The sequence below is a fragment of the Puntigrus tetrazona genome, chromosome 18, assembly GCF_018831695.1.
Source record: "Puntigrus tetrazona isolate hp1 chromosome 18, ASM1883169v1, whole genome shotgun sequence".
Lineage (NCBI taxonomy): Eukaryota > Metazoa > Chordata > Actinopteri > Cypriniformes > Cyprinidae > Puntigrus > Puntigrus tetrazona.
Genome location: NC_056716.1, coordinates 21,427,596 through 21,450,095, shown reverse-complemented (window position 1 = coordinate 21,450,095; position 22,500 = coordinate 21,427,596). Strand labels below are relative to the sequence as shown.

The 22,500-nt window shown below is 37.4% G+C and overlaps 1 protein-coding gene across 2 annotated transcripts in view; it reads right to left on the bottom strand.

The window, feature by feature from the left end:
• Nucleotides 1-21,369, bottom strand: part of sema3e (sema domain, immunoglobulin domain (Ig), short basic domain, secreted, (semaphorin) 3E) — a 37,867-nt gene extending 16,498 nt beyond the window's left edge. The window contains exons 1-4 of one of the 2 annotated variants that reach the window (XM_043263922.1): nt 20,838-21,369; nt 7,408-7,568; nt 6,252-6,311; nt 5,996-6,115 (exon numbers count right to left, since the gene is read on the bottom strand). In XM_043263922.1, coding sequence (XP_043119857.1) covers nt 5,996-6,115; nt 6,252-6,311; nt 7,408-7,568; nt 20,838-20,943 — 447 coding nt within the window. In that variant the 5' untranslated portion in view covers nt 20,944-21,369. The remainder of the gene's footprint in view (nt 1-5,995; nt 6,116-6,251; nt 6,312-7,407; nt 7,569-20,837) is intronic. The other variant, XM_043263921.1, reaches the window with a different exon arrangement.
• Between the last annotated feature and the right edge of the window lie 1,131 nt (nt 21,370-22,500).

Below are 22,500 nucleotides of genomic sequence, written 5' to 3'. Positions count from 1 at the left end.
ATTGTTTATTAAAAACCTTTCATGAACACAATGCTTTTCAGACTATTAAAATATAATTTACTAGCTATTCTAAATATAAGTTTTTTTATATTGTATATTTCAGTCATATATTGTAAATATACAATATATTTACAATAACATTACTGGCCTAAGTAAAACATGATGTGGATGATGTTTCAAGTATTATTTTTATTATTATTGTTATTATTATTAGTAATAGTAGTAGTATATTTGTTTTTTATTTGTTTGATAATCTACATAAATATCTACATAAATATATAAATGAATTCATAATCAACCAGTCAATGAGCCAGCTTAGTTAACATTACACATAAATAAATAAAGTTATTCCACCAAGCAATTATGTTTTACTTATTTTTCTCATGACAGCATTCCCACCTAAAATGCCACCTGTTCCTCACCAGCGTAGGTTGTGTTTTTACTGAGATCCCCAGCATGATTTATATGCAGCTGTGCTGATATGCTGGCATCCCCACAAGATTCCTAAAAAGCTTAATGAGCTGGTCAACCAGCTTCAACAGAAAGATCCTGCTGGTTGAGCGGCTTCATTATTAGTTTTGTTGGTGAACGGCATGGAGAGTCATGCTGGTGTAAGCTGGTATTTTCAGCAGGGTAGACGAAGCTGAAATCTGACACTGCAAGTCTGCAGTTCTTAACAAAAAAAGAAAATAATCAATCAGCCCGAGGGCAACTAGCATTACAGAGTATAATGTATTAACGCATCAGTATTAGTGTATATTGCTGTAGCTTTTCATCAAACAACACACAGGCCTTCCCTGCATTTCCTGCAGCCTCAGGGGAAATATAACGTCCAGGTGAAGCATTGGAGGGTAAAATGAGAATGGAGAGCACACATCCACATGAAAAGCCCTTTGAAGAATCCCTTTCTCTATACCTTTATTGCAAAGCTCACTTTTACCAGAAGGTGACGGTATAAGACGCGCAACATGTGTCGCAGAACAAGCTTTCACAAGCTTGATTTATGTCTTCTCACAACGTGTGATCCGGGAGAAACAAACACCAGACATGTTACACCACTCCATCCATCATTTTCTGTCTTAGGATTGTTCTTCTGCTCTTTCCGCAGGTAGACGTTTTCTTTTTTTTTCCGATCATTACTCCATACGAAGCAGGAACGGAAATAAATCCTTAGCCAAACCCATAACTTCAGTTTCATTTTATGAAGCGTGCTGTTACATGGGAGAATTATGAGTACGAATCATAAAGGTCGGCTACGGTTGAGGGGCTGTAAGGTCCTTTGCAAATGCACCGATCTTACTTAACACAGTCTTGTGATTGCCAGACAGATAGCATCAGCGCTAGCGGCCTGCACACATGGTTGTGAATGTGCATATCTGCTCGAGCAGATGATGCGCCTGAAGTAACATTCGTGGCGTAGATGAGACGAAACAGATCGAGATTCACATGATAATCAGCACACCTTACGGCCGATGAGTCAGACAAACTCACATGGACACCTTGTGGAAGGACACGGGGTTCGGATTTACGTTCGGCGATCTCGTATTTTCAGGAGGGGCGAAATTTTAGATGAGAGATCACCTGAAGCTGAGGACCGCAGAATAGCACAAATGAGCGCTGGGGGATGACGCTAACCCCGCAACAGAACGACCCAACAATTAATCGCAAATACTCCAACTCGAAATGAAAATGTTATCATTAATCACTTATAGCATGTAAAGCACCATATATAAATAACCTTGAATTGAATTGAAGTAGTGATGTGTGCAAAAGGCTGGTTCGTAACTAAGTGAACTGCAAGCTGGGAGGTGAAAAAGTGCACATTAGTACCATGTCATTTATGTAATGATGTATTATATATTAATAATAAAATATGACATTTACCAACAATAATATATCATTTTTTAAGTATAGTTATATGGATACATAATTATTTCTGAGGTATTACGTTATGTCTAACAGGTCGGTTCAGACCACACCAGCAGAAGGAAAAGTTTGTGGTAATCATTACAGCAGAAATATTTAAGCAATGTTTTAAAAGCAATTATATGTACTTATCAAATATAAGACGATTATAAGCAATTATGCACAGGTAACATGCAAAAATACAAGATGCACAGAAATATGTATCAAGCTATTTTCATTTGACTTAATTACAAGTAATTTTCAAATGGAAAGAAATTATTGTATATCAATAATATTTCTTCATGTCTCATCTTGCATTACGTTCCATGTGAAATAGAATTATGCTTAATTACTGTACTGTAAATGTCGAATTAAAAAAGCTACCAAGTGTATTTTAAATCATTGTTTTAAACTTTTGCAGTGCTTTAAAGTACACTTATTTTGATTGACTGACATTTTAAAGCATATGTATAGCACTTTATTACAGTGATTTATGATACTACATTTTAAATGTACGAAATTGCGACATCCTCAATACAGATGTATAGCTAAAATAAATATTTGAATGAATGACATAACATAAATGCTTGTCAGTATATTTGGCAAGACACTTTTATTGATGATAGCGATTTAGACATTACAAATATTTAATAATATTTTATTTCGATGAGAGGTAGAGCATGACACTGGGTTTGATTCCCAGGGACTATAATACATTTTAGTTTAATCGCGATAAACATGCATATTATATTATATCATGTTATAAAATTGTATTAGCATAAAAGTATGTGTAAAGTCCATGAGAAAAAGCAGGGTTTTGGTGAGAGTGAACGGTGTGCTGTGATGTGTCAGGTGATGTACGTATGGGCGCAAAGGGCCGGAACGGTACTCGACTCCCGATATTAGAGAAGGAATGCATGCTGGGCCGTTCGCCTGTGGGTATGTGTACACGCCTCTCACTCGCTCCCTCCGGTTCTGCTTTGTGTCTCTGCAGCTTTATCAGTCTTTCCTGTCATCATAGCTACATCTGCAACATGTCACCCCCGCACTCCAGGGCCGAGTGTGCGTATAACTGTGCAGGTACGAGCATCCATCTTCGGGGGCCGCGTGTATATCTGAATGCAAAGTCCGTATCTTCCGTGCACGGATGCATATGTGTCTCGTATGCGTCTCATTAACGTCTCCGAGTGTTTAGGGTGTAGCTGTTCCAGACCGAGGCGTGTGCTGGAGGCCTGCAGCTCAGAGCTGGAGTTATCAGGCACCCCGCTGAAGCCTGTCTCCTCTAATTAAACCCTCTCTGATCTCCTGCCTATGGCTCCCATAACGCCCGTGGCTCTCTCCTTCACCTTTGCCGGAGGGTCAGGGAGCCAGAAGTGCTTCCTATTCCCAGCTATGAGTGCCGATCTCTGAACCTAGCTCGGATAAAAAGCAGGGATGATGTGGGAAGGGAATTCTCTATCTTGAAAATTGTGAAAGAAAGCCTGCAGGCTGCCTGCCACGATCCAGATTCTCTTCAAATAAACGACTCGTCTTTGCTCTTTTCGTCTTGCCTGTTCCTTCAAATAAAGCTCGCTTCTCTATGATTAGCCGCTCTGTAATTTGACTGGGGCTCTCTTGGGAGGATGGAGATGTTTGTTTTCGCTTGTCTGGATGTTTGGTTGGAGATTTCAACAGAGTGAGAATGATAAAACTTCCCGTCGCACACAGTAAAACAAACTCTGCCCGTCTCTCTGGAGACCAGGCTTTCACCACAGGCGGTTGAAGAGTGTTAAAGTTGCCTCAGAAAAAAAGTGCTGTCAGGAGTGCTTTTTTGTCACTTTTACATTATTATTGTTGGGGTTTTGCCTCTTCATTAGAGAGATAGTGGAGAGAATGACAGGAAGTTGTTGGAGAGATAGAGAGAGAGAGAAAGAGTGGTCAAGATGTGTTGCAGACCGGCATCGTGCAAAATGACAGAATGTGAATGGCTAGCATACAAAATAAGAGGAGATGCATCTAAATGCACCAATTGTTGTAGATAATTATTACAATTATTATTACAAATTACAATTCATGCAGAAATTCACGGCTGAAGGTCTGGAGTCCATGGTAGCGTTCATTGGTCAAAGCCCGCCTTTAATGGCATTCGACCGACATATTAACCAACCAATCATAGTTTGTTTCAGCATCACGTTTCGGGGCATGGAAATGTCTCCACAATAACAGACTGGTGTACAAAACTCTTGGATGTATTTTAATGATTCTATGGAAACATTAAACATACTTTTGAAAATCCAGCGTGATAAGCACTCATCGTCGCCGTTTATAAACATGGTGGCATTTTTCTTTCGTGGGTTTGACGCTGTGTTTGATCTTTGTTTCCAAGCAGAATGTTAAAGAATGTTACACACTTGTCTCCAGATAATCCTGTATAATTCAATCTGATGACTACAAAGTGTTTCCACTTTTGCGTCCCATATGCGTCAGATGTTTAGCCAATGTTCCATAAGCATGACGTCTGAGGCTGAGACTAGCATTTAATCAACCTTTGCACTAAATTTTTACCATTAACTTCACCTCTAAAAACATTAAAGATGTTTTCTATGCTTATGGACTACAGTAACATCACTCCTGTGGACAACCTGTAAAACTGACCTAATATAAGATGGAGCAACCTCTCCAGATCCCATTCCTATTAACTTACTGTACTTTTCAAAGCTCTAAGTTATAAAGAGGCACAAGTACAAATGAACAAAACCTGATACTGATGTATTAAAATTAGCATGCTAAGCATGAAAACCGTCAACTTTTCCGCACAGCAGTGCAGATGTAGGTCACATTGTTCAGCCTCTGCCTCTCTAAACCACCAGATTTTTAACATTCCTTACAACAATAATACAATTCAATATGCTTTTATATGTCTTTCCTTCCAACTGCAAACTGCTAAGTTTCAGAAAGCTGAATACCAGCCACCATGTTATCAGACAGCCCTCCAAACCGAAAGAAACGCGCTCCTAAACCTCACGGTGACACACAGCATCTGGATCTTTTTACAAATCAAAGATTTCAGAACTCAAAACACAACCGATGTTTAAGTGTCTTGAGATGTTAAGCGTTTTAACTTGTTACCACTCAGAATGGTTTCAATTATCGCAAGCCTCTCTGCACGACTCCGGCATGCGTGGATACAGCGAGAGCGACGGTCGCAGACTGCAGGGCTGGTTTCTAGTATTGTATCTGGTGACAAACAACAGCACAACACTGGACACAATTCATCTGTGAGTCACTACGACACATTCCTCAGAAGACAAACAGGATCTCCTCAAGATGTGTTTTTCTGAATTATGAGACAGAGGACAGAAGACAGAAACGGAGCTACATGCGACCTCAGTCTGCTTCCTATACAATAAAAAGCTTCAAAGACATTGCGGTCACTGAGGCATCTCTGAAACTTTGTTGTCAAGAACTGTGACTAACATTATGGTTTTAAAACATGCCAATTCAGTCATGTTTGTTCACCTTAAAGCTTTTAACTCTGAAAAACAAGAGCCTTTTAATGATAAAAAAGGCTGCAGTCTTGTTTTTTTTTGTTTGTTTTTTCTTTGGAACAAGATGAATTTTTTGTTTTTATGTTTTTTATTTCGACACATTTTAAAATATAATTTATTCCAGTGCAAGAAGTGGAAAAAATGTCTTTTGATGAAAGCCTCCCAGTTTAAATATAATTTTTTCCAGTGAAATAAGATTCCAGGTTTTCCAGACCTGCATACATGAGCAAAATCATGTTTTTTAAATGTATTTTTGTCATTTTTATTAGTTTTTGGTTCAGTACTTCAGTATTCTTATAATGTTTAGTACTAACATTTCCATGTAATATTTTGTTTTACTTTATTTCAATTATCATTTTTTGTTCATGGTAAATTATGGTACACTACCATTCAAATGTATTTAAATTTTACTTAAAAAATGTCATTAAACTGATAAAAAGTGACAAGAGAATTATTGAAAAAGGAATTATTTACTAAGATAATGAATCTAAGATAATGATTATGATTTGTTGTATATATATATATATATATATATATAAGAAGAAAAATAAAACAATATTTACCTCTGTTCCACGGCCCACTCTGACATAGGCACACACTGGGCTGAAGGACCCAGTCCCACATGCTAAGAGGTGGGAGCTGTTATAATGCTGCACCAGCTTAATGTAGTTTGCACATTCCGGCTGTGAGAGAGGGACAGAGAAAAATAGAGATAAAGAGATAAAGAACGCTTTTAACACTTTTCAAGATAAACACTGAAGCCATGTAACAGGATATCACTGCGTCATATATACTGTACTGGATGTATAACAGATTTACCTTCTCTCTGCCCTGCATTAAACAATCCCCCACCTGCTCCTCAGAGCTCGGCCAGTGAATCTAAAACAGACAAACAAGCACATTGGTTCTGGTCATGTTCTGGCACGGTACTGCGCTTGCTGTACTTTGCTGAATATTTTTTGAACTGTGGTTCCATAAAAAAAGACCGTTCTCATTTATGTAGTTCAAACAGTAGAGCATGCTGCTAGCAATCTCTAAAGTGTACATATTAGCGCTTTAAAAGGTGCATGTCAGTGTCTTTTGAAAGGGTGCCGCCTCAGTAACAGCTTTTGTGATATTTTTAGTGAGGCTGAACTATAACTCTTTACAACTTTCTAATTAAAATACTGCCTAAGAGCCACATTTCACACCTGAAGAAATAAATTTGGAAAATATGTTTAAAATGATGTACACTCACATGAGCGGAAGACTCATAAGATGCCTATAAAAAGCGATTAACTTGATTTTTATGTAAAACAATCTACTTTATCTCAGTAAAGCCGCCTGTTTATTATCTCCAACAAATGTTAGACCAGAAGTCAATCATTTTCAGTGAAAAACAGTATAGCTGTGTGGATACAGACCCTAGAGGATAATGACTGCTTGCAATCTGAAAGTTTTGTGGTGCGACTGTCATTAGGGACCGAAATGTGAAAATCACACAGAAATGTCAGAGGCACTGCAAATGGCAGCTTTGTACATGAGTTAAGGGTGATATCTGAAAAAGTTATTTCTGCAATGCAACTGAAAACCAAAAGGGTCTGCTTTTGACCTTGGTGCTGCATCGACCGCAACAAGTGTCACATGGTAAAAATCGCCTACTTAATAAAGAATTCACACATAATGCAACTATATAATAACAGTTTCAGCGTAGCAACCTAAAAATGAGCACAAGGATTTGTGAATGTTTGTAAACTGTAGTTGAACAGATGGCTGCAATACAATCTCTTGGTTCTCTTTGTATGAGTGCTGTTTTTATTTTTTTAATAAGTATGTGCGTAGTTGCCCTGAGATTTATTTAGCAACAGACGTAAATTGCTTTGCGCAACATACTGTCATGAGCCAAATGAGATGATAAAGCGTACCACACACACACACACACACTCAGAAGATAATGCCGGACAGACACGATGTTCAAATGCTGAAATGCATGTACCTCTTTGTGAGGGGCAGTGATACGCTCCAGATTGAGAGAGTACAGTATGTCTTTTCCTCCGATGATTAGCCTTTCCTGAGTCTCATCCAGTAACATACTGTAGTGCTGCAGACGCCCCTCTCCGGCCTGAAACACTCTCGTCCTGTTCAGCTCCCACAACTCTACAGGCACAAATAAGAAAGTATTTTAATCAAGCGAATGTTTAAAAATAATTAGTATAACTCTGCTTATTACGTGTGATTTGAGTGATTTTAAATCGTAGCTTTAGGGATTTGTTGATTGAACTGGTTGACCAAGAAAAACTAAAAAAGAAACTTCTGTCATTTTTTTCTTCCTAAACAAACACTAAAGCACCATAAAAGTATCATGCACACCACAGTCTTCTGAAGTCATATGATTGCTCTTTGAGAGAAATAAAAATTTTATTAATTTGCTATTGAGAATTAGCAGTGGTGAATTTGTGAATAAAGCAAGACTGCATTTACTTGAGCAAAAAAATACAGTAAAGACAGTAATATTGTGCAATATTACTATATTATTACATTAAATGCCACATGATCCATCAGAAATCATTTCAGTATTCTGATTTGGTTATTAACATGTCTGCTAACTCTCGGAGTAGATTGTTAGGGTGGGTTTAGGATTAGTAAACTGACATATACTTGCTATAAGTTTCTAATGGTCAGTATGTTGTGAACCCATCAAAAGAAAGTGTTAGAAGTTAAGTGGACGGTCTACTACTACTACTCTAATGACTGCTTGTTGACATGTAGTTGCAAAGTTAATTATTGCTAGTAGAATGTCTAAAGTGGAGTTGAAATAAAGTGTAAAATAGTTGCCGATATTTTAGCATTAGCAAATCTTTTGTGTTATTGCGAATGTCTCTACTATCACTTTTGTTTAACTTTCCCCGTCCTTGCTGAATAAAAGCATGAATTAAAGAAAAGTAAGCCTTTTCCTGAACCCAAACCTTTGCACAGTAGTGTTCATGTATACTGAACCGTTATAAAGCTCACGACTCCAATCTCTACTCTGTTGCATTTCTTTCCACCACAGAGTGAAGTCAGGCCGCTGGAACAGGATTAAACAGACCACATGTATGGCCAAAATCAGACAAAGATGCACCGCTTCACTGAATCGTGATATGAGAGAAATTGGATTATATGATTAATCAAAGTATGGGATGTCGATGACTTATGACAGATTTCCTGAGCGTATTTGCGTGTGTGCGTTGGGTTGCTCCATGGGGAGTTGCCCTCGTAATGGTCTTGACCTTCTGATTTATTCAGCGTGTGTGAGTTGGCCCTCCAGTCATACACACCCAATGATAAAATGTGTTTTTCATTTTAAATGCTCTCTGGTTGCTTTAAGACTGAAAAATGGCAGCCTCCCAACACACACACACACACAAAGATGCAGGCAGATCCATCGATAAGTGGATGCACACACATCACTGGATGCTGGTTCAGTGACACATGAAAAAAAAAGAAGTATTAAAAGGAACTATTTAGCAAAAAAATGGAAAATTCTACTATTACTTACTTGGCATGTCATTTCCAAACCCGTATGCCTTCTTCTTTTATTTAATGTGTATGGATTTTTTTTTTCAATTTAATGAAAAGTGCACAAGGACTGGACTGTCAAGCTCCAAAAGTACAAAAAGAACATAGAACATAGCAACATAGAAATCCTTTTTAAAAAGATACACTGAAACAGACTGAAACTTAGAAAGCTATAACTCTCTGAAAGAGAAGACCATCATTGAATAATGACTTAAGTTTTACTTTTACTCACCACACAGATCCATTGTATCAGGAGAGTTGCTCAAGTCATGTGCATTTATTTTTGTGTTAGAAGCTTGAAAGCTGTAGGTAAAATAGAGACCGGAATTTCTCTTACTGTGTTCCAAAGAAGAAAGAATGTCATACAGGTTTGGAATGAAACGAGTGGGAGTAAATTTTCAATTTTACGTGAACTAATCCTTTAAAAGAGCCACTTAGAAAGTTGAAGGGTAAAAGCATGTATGGAAAGAAGATAAGCGAAGGAGACAGACAGATAAGGGATAAAACTGGATTACTGAAATGATAGCGGTAGGGATAAACAGACATGAAGAACGTGAAAAGAGAACGACAAGGTCAAAGACAGACTTTTTAAAAGGCAGACTTTGATCATATTTTAGTGTCTGAGAGCAGTTCTTCTGAAAGACACTCAATGTGTCTTTAATTATGTTTATGAGTCTTGCGGTTAATAGAATGCCTTAGGATACTCAAAAACATGAAAATAAGTAACACTCACACACACACCCACAGTGTTCAAGTTCATTTGAAAGTTAATGTAATAACTCTGACGTTTAAAAGTGGGGTATAAGACAACACTGATAATGGGATTCAAGATCTAAAACAAAGTTTAAGGACAAAACCACTAATACGACAAAGAATGCAACGAAGGAGACAAATATGAATGATAAAAATAACACAACGAGTGAGAAAAACTGCTAAATAGAAGCATTTTTACTAGTGGTCTCAAATGCTGGACCAAGTATGTTCTACATACTGTATCATGTTTGTTTAGATGTCCATAGGGTGTTGTCATGTTGAAAGCATGTGGTTGCATTGAAAAATCAAGAGTGTGTTAAATAGAAAAAAATGAAAGGAATCACTGAATTGCCTTCAGGAAGAATTTCCAGTTCTCTGAGCATATTTACAGCAAAATAACTAACAGATTGGATGAAGAATTGCACATTTCATTCACTCTGATTAATCCAAGGTCTTTGCCCTATTGATGTTTATTGGACCTGTCATTTAGTTTTATTTATGTTCAATATATGAAATCAATTCCACTACGCCTCTTTCATTCGTTTTGATTATGAGCATCTTTCTCGGTTTTAATCTATGGGTTTGGCCTCTTGTTCGTGAAGATAAATGAGGCAGATAAAGAAAAGAAAGAAAACCAGACTTAGCTCATGATTTGACTGACCTCTATATGTGATGCTTCACAGGATTCAACCACCATAAATATTTATTTAATGTACTCCATTTATCAGCAGAAACCATGATGAAAAGACATAAAGGGTCATTATGTTTATAAAGAGACCTTACGTCTAGAACAAACAGCAAATTGAGCATGTCCCAACGCAAGCCAAGAAAATAATCCTGAACTCCCCGAGGCAACGAGCATTTTAACCCCTCACCGTTATTAACGCAGTGCCCCTGACAGGGCAAGGGTCGTACCATTAGGTTGTTCAGGGGTGGGAGGAAGAAATCAGGCGAAAAAGACAACCATCCAATTGATACCATAAATTGCTGCACCGACTGACTTTGTACAAGTGTGATACTAAATAACTAACCATAACATAAATGTATATATTCAAACATGTATTTGTTTATATGTATAATGATATTGATCGATATGTTTCTTACGATTCACAAGATGTCGACTAATGGTTTAGAGTCATGTGGATTACTTGTAGATGTTTTTAATCAGCTTTTTGGACTCTCGTTCTGACGGCACCCATTCACTGCAGAGGATCCACTGATGAGCAAACGACGCAGTATGTTTCAAAAAAGAAACAGACTCATCTACATCTACACTGTAAATCGTTACTGGATGAATTTTTCATTTTAAATGAAAATCTTGTGTAAATGATTCAATGGCTCATATGAAACTCGCTTTTTTTGTTCTTGAATTAATAAGTGTTTTGGAAAAAAAATGTATTCATACTCCCCCAAAAAAAACACAATCAAAGATAAACACAATTGTGACCACCTACTGGCAAAACTATATGATCACAAAATTAGTAACTGAGAAATTTCCACAAATAGGACTGGACCAGAGCAAATCTGGACAAATCAGGATCAGAGCTAATAGATGAACAAGAATTTGGGTAAAAGTGTTTTTTTTATGGGTCGCCTTATGCTTTTAAGACAGGAAGTGACTGCATTTATTCACAGGAAACACTGTCAATCCCATTCTCAGGCCTGTCAGCTAATAAAACCGAAAAAGCGGTTATTGAAAGGGAAATGACCAAACTCTCTCTAATCCAAATCCCCATGTGCTGAGCAGGCTGTATTTCCCCGTAAGCCAAACTAAAGACCTGTTTCCTCTGCCTAAGTCATTTGAACCTCAGCTGGGGTGAGCAGGTCTAAGGAAGTGCCGATTCTCCCTAAAGAGAACTTTGGATGCTAGATGATTCCAGATTTAAGGAGAACTGATAGGCTGATTGCGGATATGGACATCTACTTCCTTTGCTGAGGGGCTATCGGCTATCCGAGATAGGGAAGTGCTTTCATCCAAGGAAGGAAAAGAGCTTCCTTCTTTCATCTGCCACTAAGAGTTCCCCATCTTTTGTCTAACAGGAAAGGTCATTTTGTAGACCCCCTGATGGATGAATTGTACATAAATCATATTTTTATACACTGCAGTATAAGGCGAACTCGTCTGTATGAGCAGGGGTCCATTTTATTTCAGTCAACGAGGAGGCAAAAGCCAAAGCTAATTACTATAAAAGATCTGATTCTAAACAGAAGACTGAGGGACTCTGTTTAAGAGAGACTCTGTCCTTTTAAACAGCATATTGACTGTGTTAACCTGCTAACCCTAGTAATTATCGTAAGGGTTATCCTGTATTTGGGAATATGATCTTTGCCTTCTTCCAGACAGACTGCATGTCTGGGTAAGGCTATATATCCTTGGAATGGAATCAGAGTATTCGATATTTATTGTTTAATAAAAAAAAATAAGTCAAACGGCAATGAAAAAAGCTTCCCTTTATAATACACACCGACTTGTAGTTTAAATTCCCTAAATAAAATAAAATAAAGTGGAAGTTTATGCATATTTAGATTCAATTATTTGCATTAACATGTATAGATGCAGAGGCATAAAAATCTAAACATGCAGTCTGAACACAATCCAATGCACCACCCTTGAAATATTTCTTCTCTAACCAAATCATTACACATTCGTCTGTGTTGAGCTAAAATGCTGAAGGTTTTTTGTTTAGATATGAAGCCCAGAGGAGTTTGTTTCTTGTGGGCGGGCTGGAAGGGAGATGTCCCTGATCTAGGGCCCGAGTTTCGGTGTGGCCTTGTAAAGGTGGTGTGACTTGGGGCCTCAAATAACATTAAAGGGTTCTTACCACATCGTGTAATTTGTATATATGATTCACACTGACGCATGTTATTTGTACTTTCAACCTATGTTAAATTGCAGCTGTCATACTTCAATGAACCAGTACAGAAGGAGTGAAGCTGGCTAACATCAACCTGCCCTTCGCTCAACAAAACACTACAGGAGACTGAAAACATGAAGAAATGTGGAGGTGAAACTAGCCAGATTGAAACTCAGGTTGAATATAAGCACCACAGCTCACCAGGTGTCACACTGGTAACATTGGTAAACTTAGTAACAAACTAATCAAACAATGATGTCTGTATGTCAATACATATAATTTATATACATGCCAAAAAGTCATGTGAAATATCTCATAATTTCATACTCTCATTTAATCTCTATGATGAAACAATGACATTTTACAGATAAAGCACGCGGCAAAGAAGTGTTTTGTCTGTGTTTTATAGCATGTAGTTTAAGATTAAAGCTGTTGACCGAAGCGTCTAAAGAAACAGTGGCACATTGACTCCACATTTAGATGCAATGCTCAGTTAAGGGTGAAGATATGAGATGGGGAGGACTTAGATAAAGGTTATTTCCATAAACAATCTCAGCGATGCTTGGACGAAACATGAGCAAGCAGCCAAATGGGGGTTTGACGAATGACATAGTTTTCAGTGATGTATGATTGGGTCAAAGAAAAAAAAAATGGTGTCATGGAGTGTGATATCATGCAACTGCTCTGCATGGAAAAAAGAAGAGCAGTGTGACATTGCACAGAAAAAAATTGGGGGTAAAAAGCCCCATCTGCTCCCCCTTTCACGGGCCAGGGTCTTTCTGACCTGTCAATCAAGTTAACAAAGACAGACGGGTATTTTGATTTCAAACATCAGTGCTGACTGAAACAACATGCTACTGTCGATTCCACAGTGGCTACGAGATAAACTTCAATTACCTGCTAGGACACATGATGTGTTTATACATAGCAAATCGTCAAGAACGCAAACACAAAAGGCATGTCAATCTTCCTGGAGGCGGAGCTAAGCATACAGAGGTCAGGTCCTCACGATGGAACGTGCTGTGGACCGCATGAGGCTTGCGGAGAGACACATGGAAATACTGCCAGAACTGGCTTGTCGTGTATTATCCTGTGGTGACTGATTGATTTCAATAGCATTTTGTTAGTTTCAAATTTTTCCTAATGCTGCGTTCAAGATTGCCAGAAAAAAAAAAAGTTATTTATAAAAACATGAACTCAATTTTGTGGAAACTGGAAATTTCTAGCTAGGGAACTATGTTCAAGGAACATTTGCTGTCTGTGCAGTTCACATGCACAATAAAACAATGAGTGTGCTCAAGAAGGCCAAAAATATCATGTCACAGGCTAATAAAAATGATTATTGCAAATAAAGATGTGCAGAATTGGAATATCGCATTAAACATTTGCAGAAAAAGCACCCAGGTGTAAGAGAACAAAATTGTAATTTCTTGATTACTTACTTCCTGACGCTTCCTGATGCGCTAAATAACAAATATGTTGCAGTAGGGGAAAGCACTGTATATAATAAATAATTTGTATACAATAAATTAAGAGCTTCGTAGCATCTTGAAGAGACTTTGCTCGACTATATTAGAATGACAAAACTAGCCTTTCCGATGCTGTGCAATGACATCGGTCCATTGGTTGGTCCAGTTTTATGCTGTTTTGATGCTCATTAAGGAATTCGGTAGAAGTGTTTCCATCATGGTTTATTCATATGTTTTCACACAAGAAAATAATCTATTGAATCAGCAATGAAAAACAAGTTTATTAGTCACTACTGCATGCTAATTATTTAATGAAGTGGTGGAGACCATAATAAAATAAAAAGCTTATGCATCTGTTACATTAAGATCAAAAATCATGATATTTGCAATACACATTCCAAAACATAAAATAAAATCTGCTAGGTGAATCAGCCTTCACAAGGTATTTTAAAATACATGTGATTATAACAAAACTGCTCTCAGCGTTTCTACAGGAAACACCCATCTCTTCATATTATATTTATGAGTTTTTCACTGTTTAACCTCCTCAAACATCAAGATACTCTTTCGGTTCAATGTCTTGGCATGTACAGAGATAAACACACATTTTAAGTGATATCCTTTGAAAACAAACTGAGGGGCTTTCCGTGGTTTTATTCCCTATAATTTTCTCCCACCTGGAATAACCGCTCATTTTTAAGAGCTGCAAAACTCTTAAAAAACGCACAAGTGTTGGATACATTAGGTCCTGTCGCTCGCTCACTTCATGGAAAAAGAAGGCTTTCGACACCAAAAGCCAACGGGTTGAAAGATGCCAAAGATATCTGTTCATAAAACATTTTTCTCATATTTAACCTTGAACGGCATGAGAGAAAAGGAACAAAATTTACTGCTTACTGATTTAAATAACAATAAACCTTGACATTTATACATCGTAATTCTTGGACTGTCAGTCGGAGTAGATTAAACCTGACTAAGTAGATCTCCTGAGTAATGTCACATCGTAATTCACTTATAGATATAAGACGATTAGCTCTACTCAGACATCCTCTCACAAGAACTGCCACAAATGCCTCGAGAGACAAGTCTGCAGAGGATTAATGGGTACCAAACTATTTTCAACCAAAATAGGATGAAATAACTTTTTTCGATCCTATGGTTCTCAATGAGTAGTTTGAAAGCTTTCCAGGGTGACAGAAAATGATACCATTTTTACAAAGCCTTTGTGTGTCACCTCCAAAATGAATGCCGAATGGACACAAAGCGGGGGAATGAATACAAAGAGCATTAGCTGAAGGACAGAGAACATACAAATGAAAACCATCAAATGGAGTGCAATATATCAAAGATAAGAGGATGTCACATGACGGCCATCCTTGAACGTTTGACGAAATTCCAGGCCATTGTTTTATTGAAAATGGTAGTTCAGGTTGTTTGATGTGGGGAAACAAGCTGACTGATGGACACATTGTAAATGACTGACCTTTCATTGACCAGAGAACAATGTGTATTCATTGAAGCCACTGTAAGTCAAGGAAACCCTCTTTCTTGGGGGCCATTTATGGGTCTGCTGTCCTGGGCTGATTGTACTGACTGTGAAGTTTATTAAAACCCAGGATTTCTTCCTTCCCGTCCTGCTGTCTCTGAAGAGCAAGTCTCCATGACGACCCTTCAGATGCCCCGTTTGAAAGGAAATTATGGGTTTATTGGGTAAACAGCCCTTTTGGAACTGTCAGGAGAAATACTGAGAAAAACACAGCGAGAGGTAGGAAGAAGCAAGAAGAGACCAAAGCAGGAACAAACTCTTCCAAGAACATCATTAATTACGCAATGACCTGCGGGCCAGCTAATCACATGCAGTGCTATCTGGATACAATGACTGGGTGATGAAACAGCAGGAAGTTTGCTTGTATAAGTCCTTCTTCTTTCATGTACTGTGGACTCGGAGCTTGCCTTTGGAGTGACAAATAGGTGACTATTACACCTGAAGACTATTTGGAAAATGTCTTTTTTTAATACAGTAGAGGTCAGTAGTATCTAATGTTGTTTGGACCACAGAATATCTACTAATTATTGTATATTCTTGAGAAGAAAGTCAGTCATACAGGGCTGGAATGCCATGAAAGTGAGTAAATGACAGAATTATTTTGGGGTGAATTATCCCTTTAAATGTGGTCAGCATCCATTCCAGACCACCTTCAAAATCGTTTCAGTAATCCGATCACAATCCAATCATGGAAAACACATATGAACGACAGACGTAAAGTTGGCTGGAAAGACTGGGTTATGCTGATTTAAAACACAAGAACAGCACACAAAAATGAAATCCTTCATATGAAATCATTTGGAATGGTAAAATATTACATTTGAAAATTACCTTTTACTCTAAATGTTACAAAAACAGTCTTCCGTTTGGGAATAAAATTCCCCCATTCACCAAAAAAAGAAAATAACCCTCGGCGAACTCATTTAAAGTCATCTGAGCATAGATGAGACTTCTTGTCTACACTAAAGTAGGTTTAAGATTACAGCAGAGACTCGAGAAACACATTGGTGATTATGACCTGAGCCTAAATGCAACATGAGCTGTCTAATGGGCTGTTATACTGTCAATTTAAAACAGAATATAAAAATTAAACACAGACCTTCGTCTTCCTCACTAAGAGCCAAAAGCTCTGTAAAACAAATCCCAAGGCTGAATTCAAAACTTAAAGATCATGTTCTCCAGTAAAAGGTGATGAAAAACCGATTTGGAGTGCTCAAACTGTGATTAGTCGTTTAGTGATGACTGACGACGGGAAAAGCTACTATAGCTTGTTATTATAGACCACATAACATGGTGAAACTGAAGCATGTTGCCTATTTGACTGTACTGAAGTGTCAGAGAGCTCAAAATATGTCTCTTTTCTCACATTTATATTGATGTAGGGGGCAAACATCTTATATGTTCGGGTTGTTTAAAAAAATCTCATAAAACGCTCATGAACATCCATTTACACGATGATAGCTGCGACCAACCGAGGTCCGTGAGGATTTGTATGTTTGAACGGCTATAGATTCTGGATAAGAAACTGACACTTTTTATAAGTAGCTGGGACATGGGCTAAAAGCTCTGGAGAGCTTTTGGGGGGCTCCTTGTTGAATTTTTGCAAGGGGTAACTGTTCAGTAATACCGCACCGAAGCCAGCATGGTTTATTTATATAAGTTAATGCACGAAACTCAAACTCTGTCTTAACAGCGTGACATCACCTCAAACCGGGGTCGGACACTCCAGAACCAGTTGGAAGTGTTTTGAAATAATGTTTAGAGTAGATTGAAACTGAATTCACTCTCAAATAAATATACAACTCTTGCAGATCATGTGCTCAACATGTTGCCCCTCGGACCCTGCGGAAGAACGTACAGTCGAGCAGCTACATAATTCGGCCTCACTATTCGATACTTTAAAAAATACCTGCATATAATCAAGGTAAGCCTGTAAGGTTCGGAATGCACCGTTGGGGTGAGTTTGGCAATTTTCATGCCTGAAATCACGGCAGTATTACACTCCCTCATAAACAAACACTTTTGCCAAATTGTAGCTCCTACTAATTACAACAATTTCAACGGCAGTCTCTTAACTCTCACTTTTGTTGTTTTTAGCTTGATTAAACCCTCAAAGCCATTTAAAAATAAATATCAAATATGTGCAACCACCTACACAATCCCACCCAAACACCTACAAACCAGCTGAATGTGTTGTTGCTTCAGCTGTTAGACAACCAAGCCAAAACATGGCTTTTTTTTTTTTTTTTTTAATAAGCTGCATTTAATTTGCATTTGCTGTAGATATTTTTATTTCTTTAAGCAAGGAATAGCTAAATCATAGCACCTTGCTATAACTATTGAACTCGTTTTTTGCGAATTCGACAAAGGTTGCATCGCTGAAAAATTACATTAATAAAACAAATCCAATCTCTGTCATTTTGTCAAGCCCTAACCAAGGATTAATATATTTAAATTTAAAAGCAAATTTAGAACCCTGCCTACACTTTGCACTGTATAGTGGTTTTTCAGTGCGACAAACTGAAATGTAATAACCAGAGCTGCTACTTCTAGTCAAGCAGGAAACAAAGCTGCATTCATAAAATCCACAAAGGAGACAAACTCGAGCTCTATAGATATTGATAAGCGTGTCAAATACGTTCCACTCAAGCAAACAAAACACAGGTTGCTACAAGAAACTGTTGGCCGGGAGAATTCATAAATCCACAAACACTACCTTTAGAAAAACATGCCATTGTAACTATAGGTTTTGCTCAAGTACTACTGATTAAATGTGGTAGCTTTGCAATATAAGACACCACTGTCATTAAATCCTCTAAATTTTCCCAGTTTCGATTTTGCAAAAGGCTAAAAAGAATCACTGAAGAACCTTGTAGAACATGATGAAATTTCAGCACAAGGAACACATACTTTTAGTTCATTTTTCCTTATCTGACAGCTCATGTGATCTACAAAATGTCTTTGACGAAAAATTGTGCAGATTAATAAAATGAAGAAAACTAAAAGTAAAAGAAAATGCATGCTTGAGAAAGTAACATTTGTTCAATATTTTATCCACATCAAAAATACATTTTTATACATACAATATACCAAACCAATTTATATGATTACCATGTCTAAGTTGGTAGTTCTTGGCCAGAATAAGCTGCACAAAAGGTCAGTACTTAAAATGTTTGAGCATTAAAAAACTGACTCAGACTCTAAAAAGGAATCTCTTTGCACATTTGCAAACTCAATTTTATAATTAACAGGGCATTCAACAAGCACTATGTCTGGTAGGCAGAAAAATTCCCACTCTGGTTAGCACGTAACATGCAGCCACTGGAAGATCAGGGCAATATTTAATTAAATGAACTACTGGTTTTAATTTGAGTTATAATTTAAGACATCTTTAAAATTTAGGAGGAGAATCCCGTCGGTTTAACCACAAGTCAACCTCCTGTGATTGCTCCAAGGCCTGCAAAAATGCCTCAGCTACCTCTGAGGTCTTTATGTTATTCAAATTTGAAAACGTACATGTTTTTCATTCCATAATGATAGGATACATGCAAAAATGTTTCTTCTGCAAAGTAGAGAACGCTTTATCAGTCCAGACATGCAAAGAACACCATTCTGACAGAAACAGAAGCATGGGGGAAAACAGAGATGGACACCAAGAGGAACTGTAAATGGTTGATAAAGAGAAAATGATATGCAGATCTGTTTTAGAACATTTTCCCCTCAGAATCAACCTTTTAAATAAAAAAGAAAAGAAAAGAAAAAATGCACATGGAGAAGAATGGCACTGAGAGGATTGGGAAAGAAATTCCACATTTTATCTTAGCCTGGGGATATTTCCCCTGCTGCCAGCCGTTTTTTTCGCCACACGTCAATCACAATTTGCTTGAGTTTGCCAGTAGCTATGCTCAGCCCACTGAATCCGACAATGTAAATCAATATAGTGACAAATCTAATGAGAAAAGCCACTCAAACACCTTTGTCCATGGCTCATAGTGTCAGTGTTTTTCAGCATTATTTTCAAGAAAGGGTTGTACAGAACTCTCATAGACAGTATTGGTTTGATTTACCATGCACTGAAATTCCATACGGACTCTCGACCATGACCAACACCGGGGTGTGGATTTTTATATGACACAGTTTCCACAGCATTCTGATCAAAGAGGAAGACTGAGAGCAGCACGGGCTATTTGCTTCAGGCTAGGGTGTTCATCTACAAAAGGATGCCCCCATCCATGCCTGAATTTCACTGTAAACATGCCAATGAGAGACCAGCATAGTAAAAAGAACAGTTGACATTCCTTCAGTGAACCGCTTAAGCTGACAGAAAACCACATTGTAGAAGCTCAACCACCGTAACGGTGAGGAAAAATACAAATAAAAGAGAATCCAGATGTATTTATGGCAGCACAAGTGACTTCATCCAAATCATTTGCATGTCCATAATCAGTTTCACTGTCATTCATTTATTCACAACAAATAAATAAATAAATAAATAAAACCTATTTAATTATATGTATATATTAATTTTATTTATAATTTGAAATTAAATATATTTAATATAATTCTATAAAATCTTTGCAATATATATATATATATATATATATATATATATATATATATATATATATATATATATATATATATAAAAAGTTTTATAAATTTCAATGATTCACATCAAAATTTTCTGAGGAAAAAAGGGAGAGGGCCATCCTTAAAACCTAAAAACGTATCTTTACTGGGGTATAAGCAGTTTGAAGGAAAACTTAGCAAATAGATTAAAAAAAATCTAAAATTCTGTTAAAAATTCTCAGAAAGGGACTGCACCAAATTGTATACAATAAAATCTTATGAAATCGTTTTTTGGTACTGTTCAGTCATACAAAAGAGATCATGCAACACTGAGATGAATTAAATCTAATAAAGCTACATATTTATCACCACATTGACACGAGTGTGTCTTGCAATATCTATAAAACAAATATTAACACAAGTACATTTAAATAAAAATAACAATTCCATTTAATAAATTATTACAAATGTACTTGTTCAATTAAGAGAGTCTATTTTAACATCTGAGAAAAATGGTAAAGTAATCACGTGATTATAAACTGTAAAAAGTCATTCAGAAGAGCTGTACTGAGATGTCCATCTAAGTATAAAATTCTGGCCAGTAATAACAGCTTCAGCTTCAATTTAACCGAACTTCATGCCACTTCAAGCCACCCACACACACCTGTTGCCTTACCTTTGTGAGACAGACGTAATCTTGGATACACAGTCTTTGCTGATTGAGTTGCAGAGCAGATCCATAGAGTCATGCAAAGCACGAAGGTCCACACACCCCATGCCATCTTTACGCACTCCTCTTCTGAACGTCTCACACTGACTCCTCACGATCCACCACAGGCAGCCTCCATCCGCCGAATGACTGAATTGCCGGTTGCAGAAGAAAATGAGTCTGCCGTCATCAGAGCAGTGCGCTGAAACTCACTTCATTGACACGTAGGGAGTGTTTTGAGATGCTTCTGTGGATTCCGGCGTGAGGAAAGTGTCTAAACTGAGCGCAACGCTGTGACTCAACCCTGGCTGACTGTTCCTGTCACTCTTACCACAGGCGATGCATTCCTCGAACTCATAAAAATGTGTGAGTGCGAGCGTGTCAGACAACAAGCTCACTGATCTTGGAGAGCTTCCACCTCCTCTAATGAGAAGAAGCCTCCTCTCTTTCCTCTCTCTCTCTATGGCTCTGTGAAATACTGCCCTTCCACGTGCCAGCCCTCTCTCCCCTCCTGACTGCTTCAACTCCCTTGCCGCACACATGGACAACGGCCAAGCACTCCCATCCACCCCCACCCTTCTCTTTCACTCTCTCCTTCTGTCTATCTCGCTCTCTTTTAGTTCCACCCTTGTGTTCTCCTGTTTATGATGCACTTCTCGTCTCAGGGACCTTGTTTACATGCAATTGAAAATGACGATTAATATTGTGATTTGGCCATGTTGTCGTTACCTCAATTGCAGCTGGACAAAGTACGAAATTTCTGAAATCAGACAGCTTGGAAATGGTTTAATTAATCAGAAATCTGTCGTATAAACATGTCTTCCCCAGAATATCCATTAGCAATATATTTATTTATGCACATGTCCAGATGAAAGTAATTATGAGTGATTTGCGGGAAAGGAAATTTTTATCAAAGAAACATTTTTTTGTGGAAGAAATGTTATTTTGTCTAAATGATAGAAAGTATGAAAATAAATCAATCAGGGCTGACACCTGGGTTGTGAATGACAATGAAATCAAGGCACAATTCATCCGGAAATTCTGTCATTATTGGAAGTAAGGGGGTTTTTCCACAAAACAAAGTCAGCTTTGGAATGACATAAGGGTGAGCAAATGATAGTAGAATTTATGCTGCTACAACGTTTTATGACTTTGTTATGGAAAAGGTGATTTTGAAGCCCACAGACTTTAAATAAGATAATTAAATTGAAATAATTGAACTACTAAAAGTAACTAAAATAAATAGCATCTCCTGCATTTCCCCAAAAGAATGAAAAATAGAGAAAACACCACATTTATATATAAATTCTAAATTTAAATAAATAGATAAATTAATTAATTCCCGCTGCTTATCTTATTCCTCTCTCTCTCTCTCTCTCTCTCTCTCTTTCTCTCACACACACATTAATTTAAAGCAGGGGTCCCAGTCATTTTCCCTCAAAAACTAAATTCAACAACAACGCATCAGTGCATTCATCTGTAGCAGCTGTTTTACATCAAATATATAATTTCCCAGTTTAAAAGTAAAAACAAACATGTCTTTTCTTGACAATAAGAATGGAGCTTTACGATTCAAAAAGTAATAATTAAACCAACCCAATGCGCATAATCCAGTTTTTGTTGTTCAATT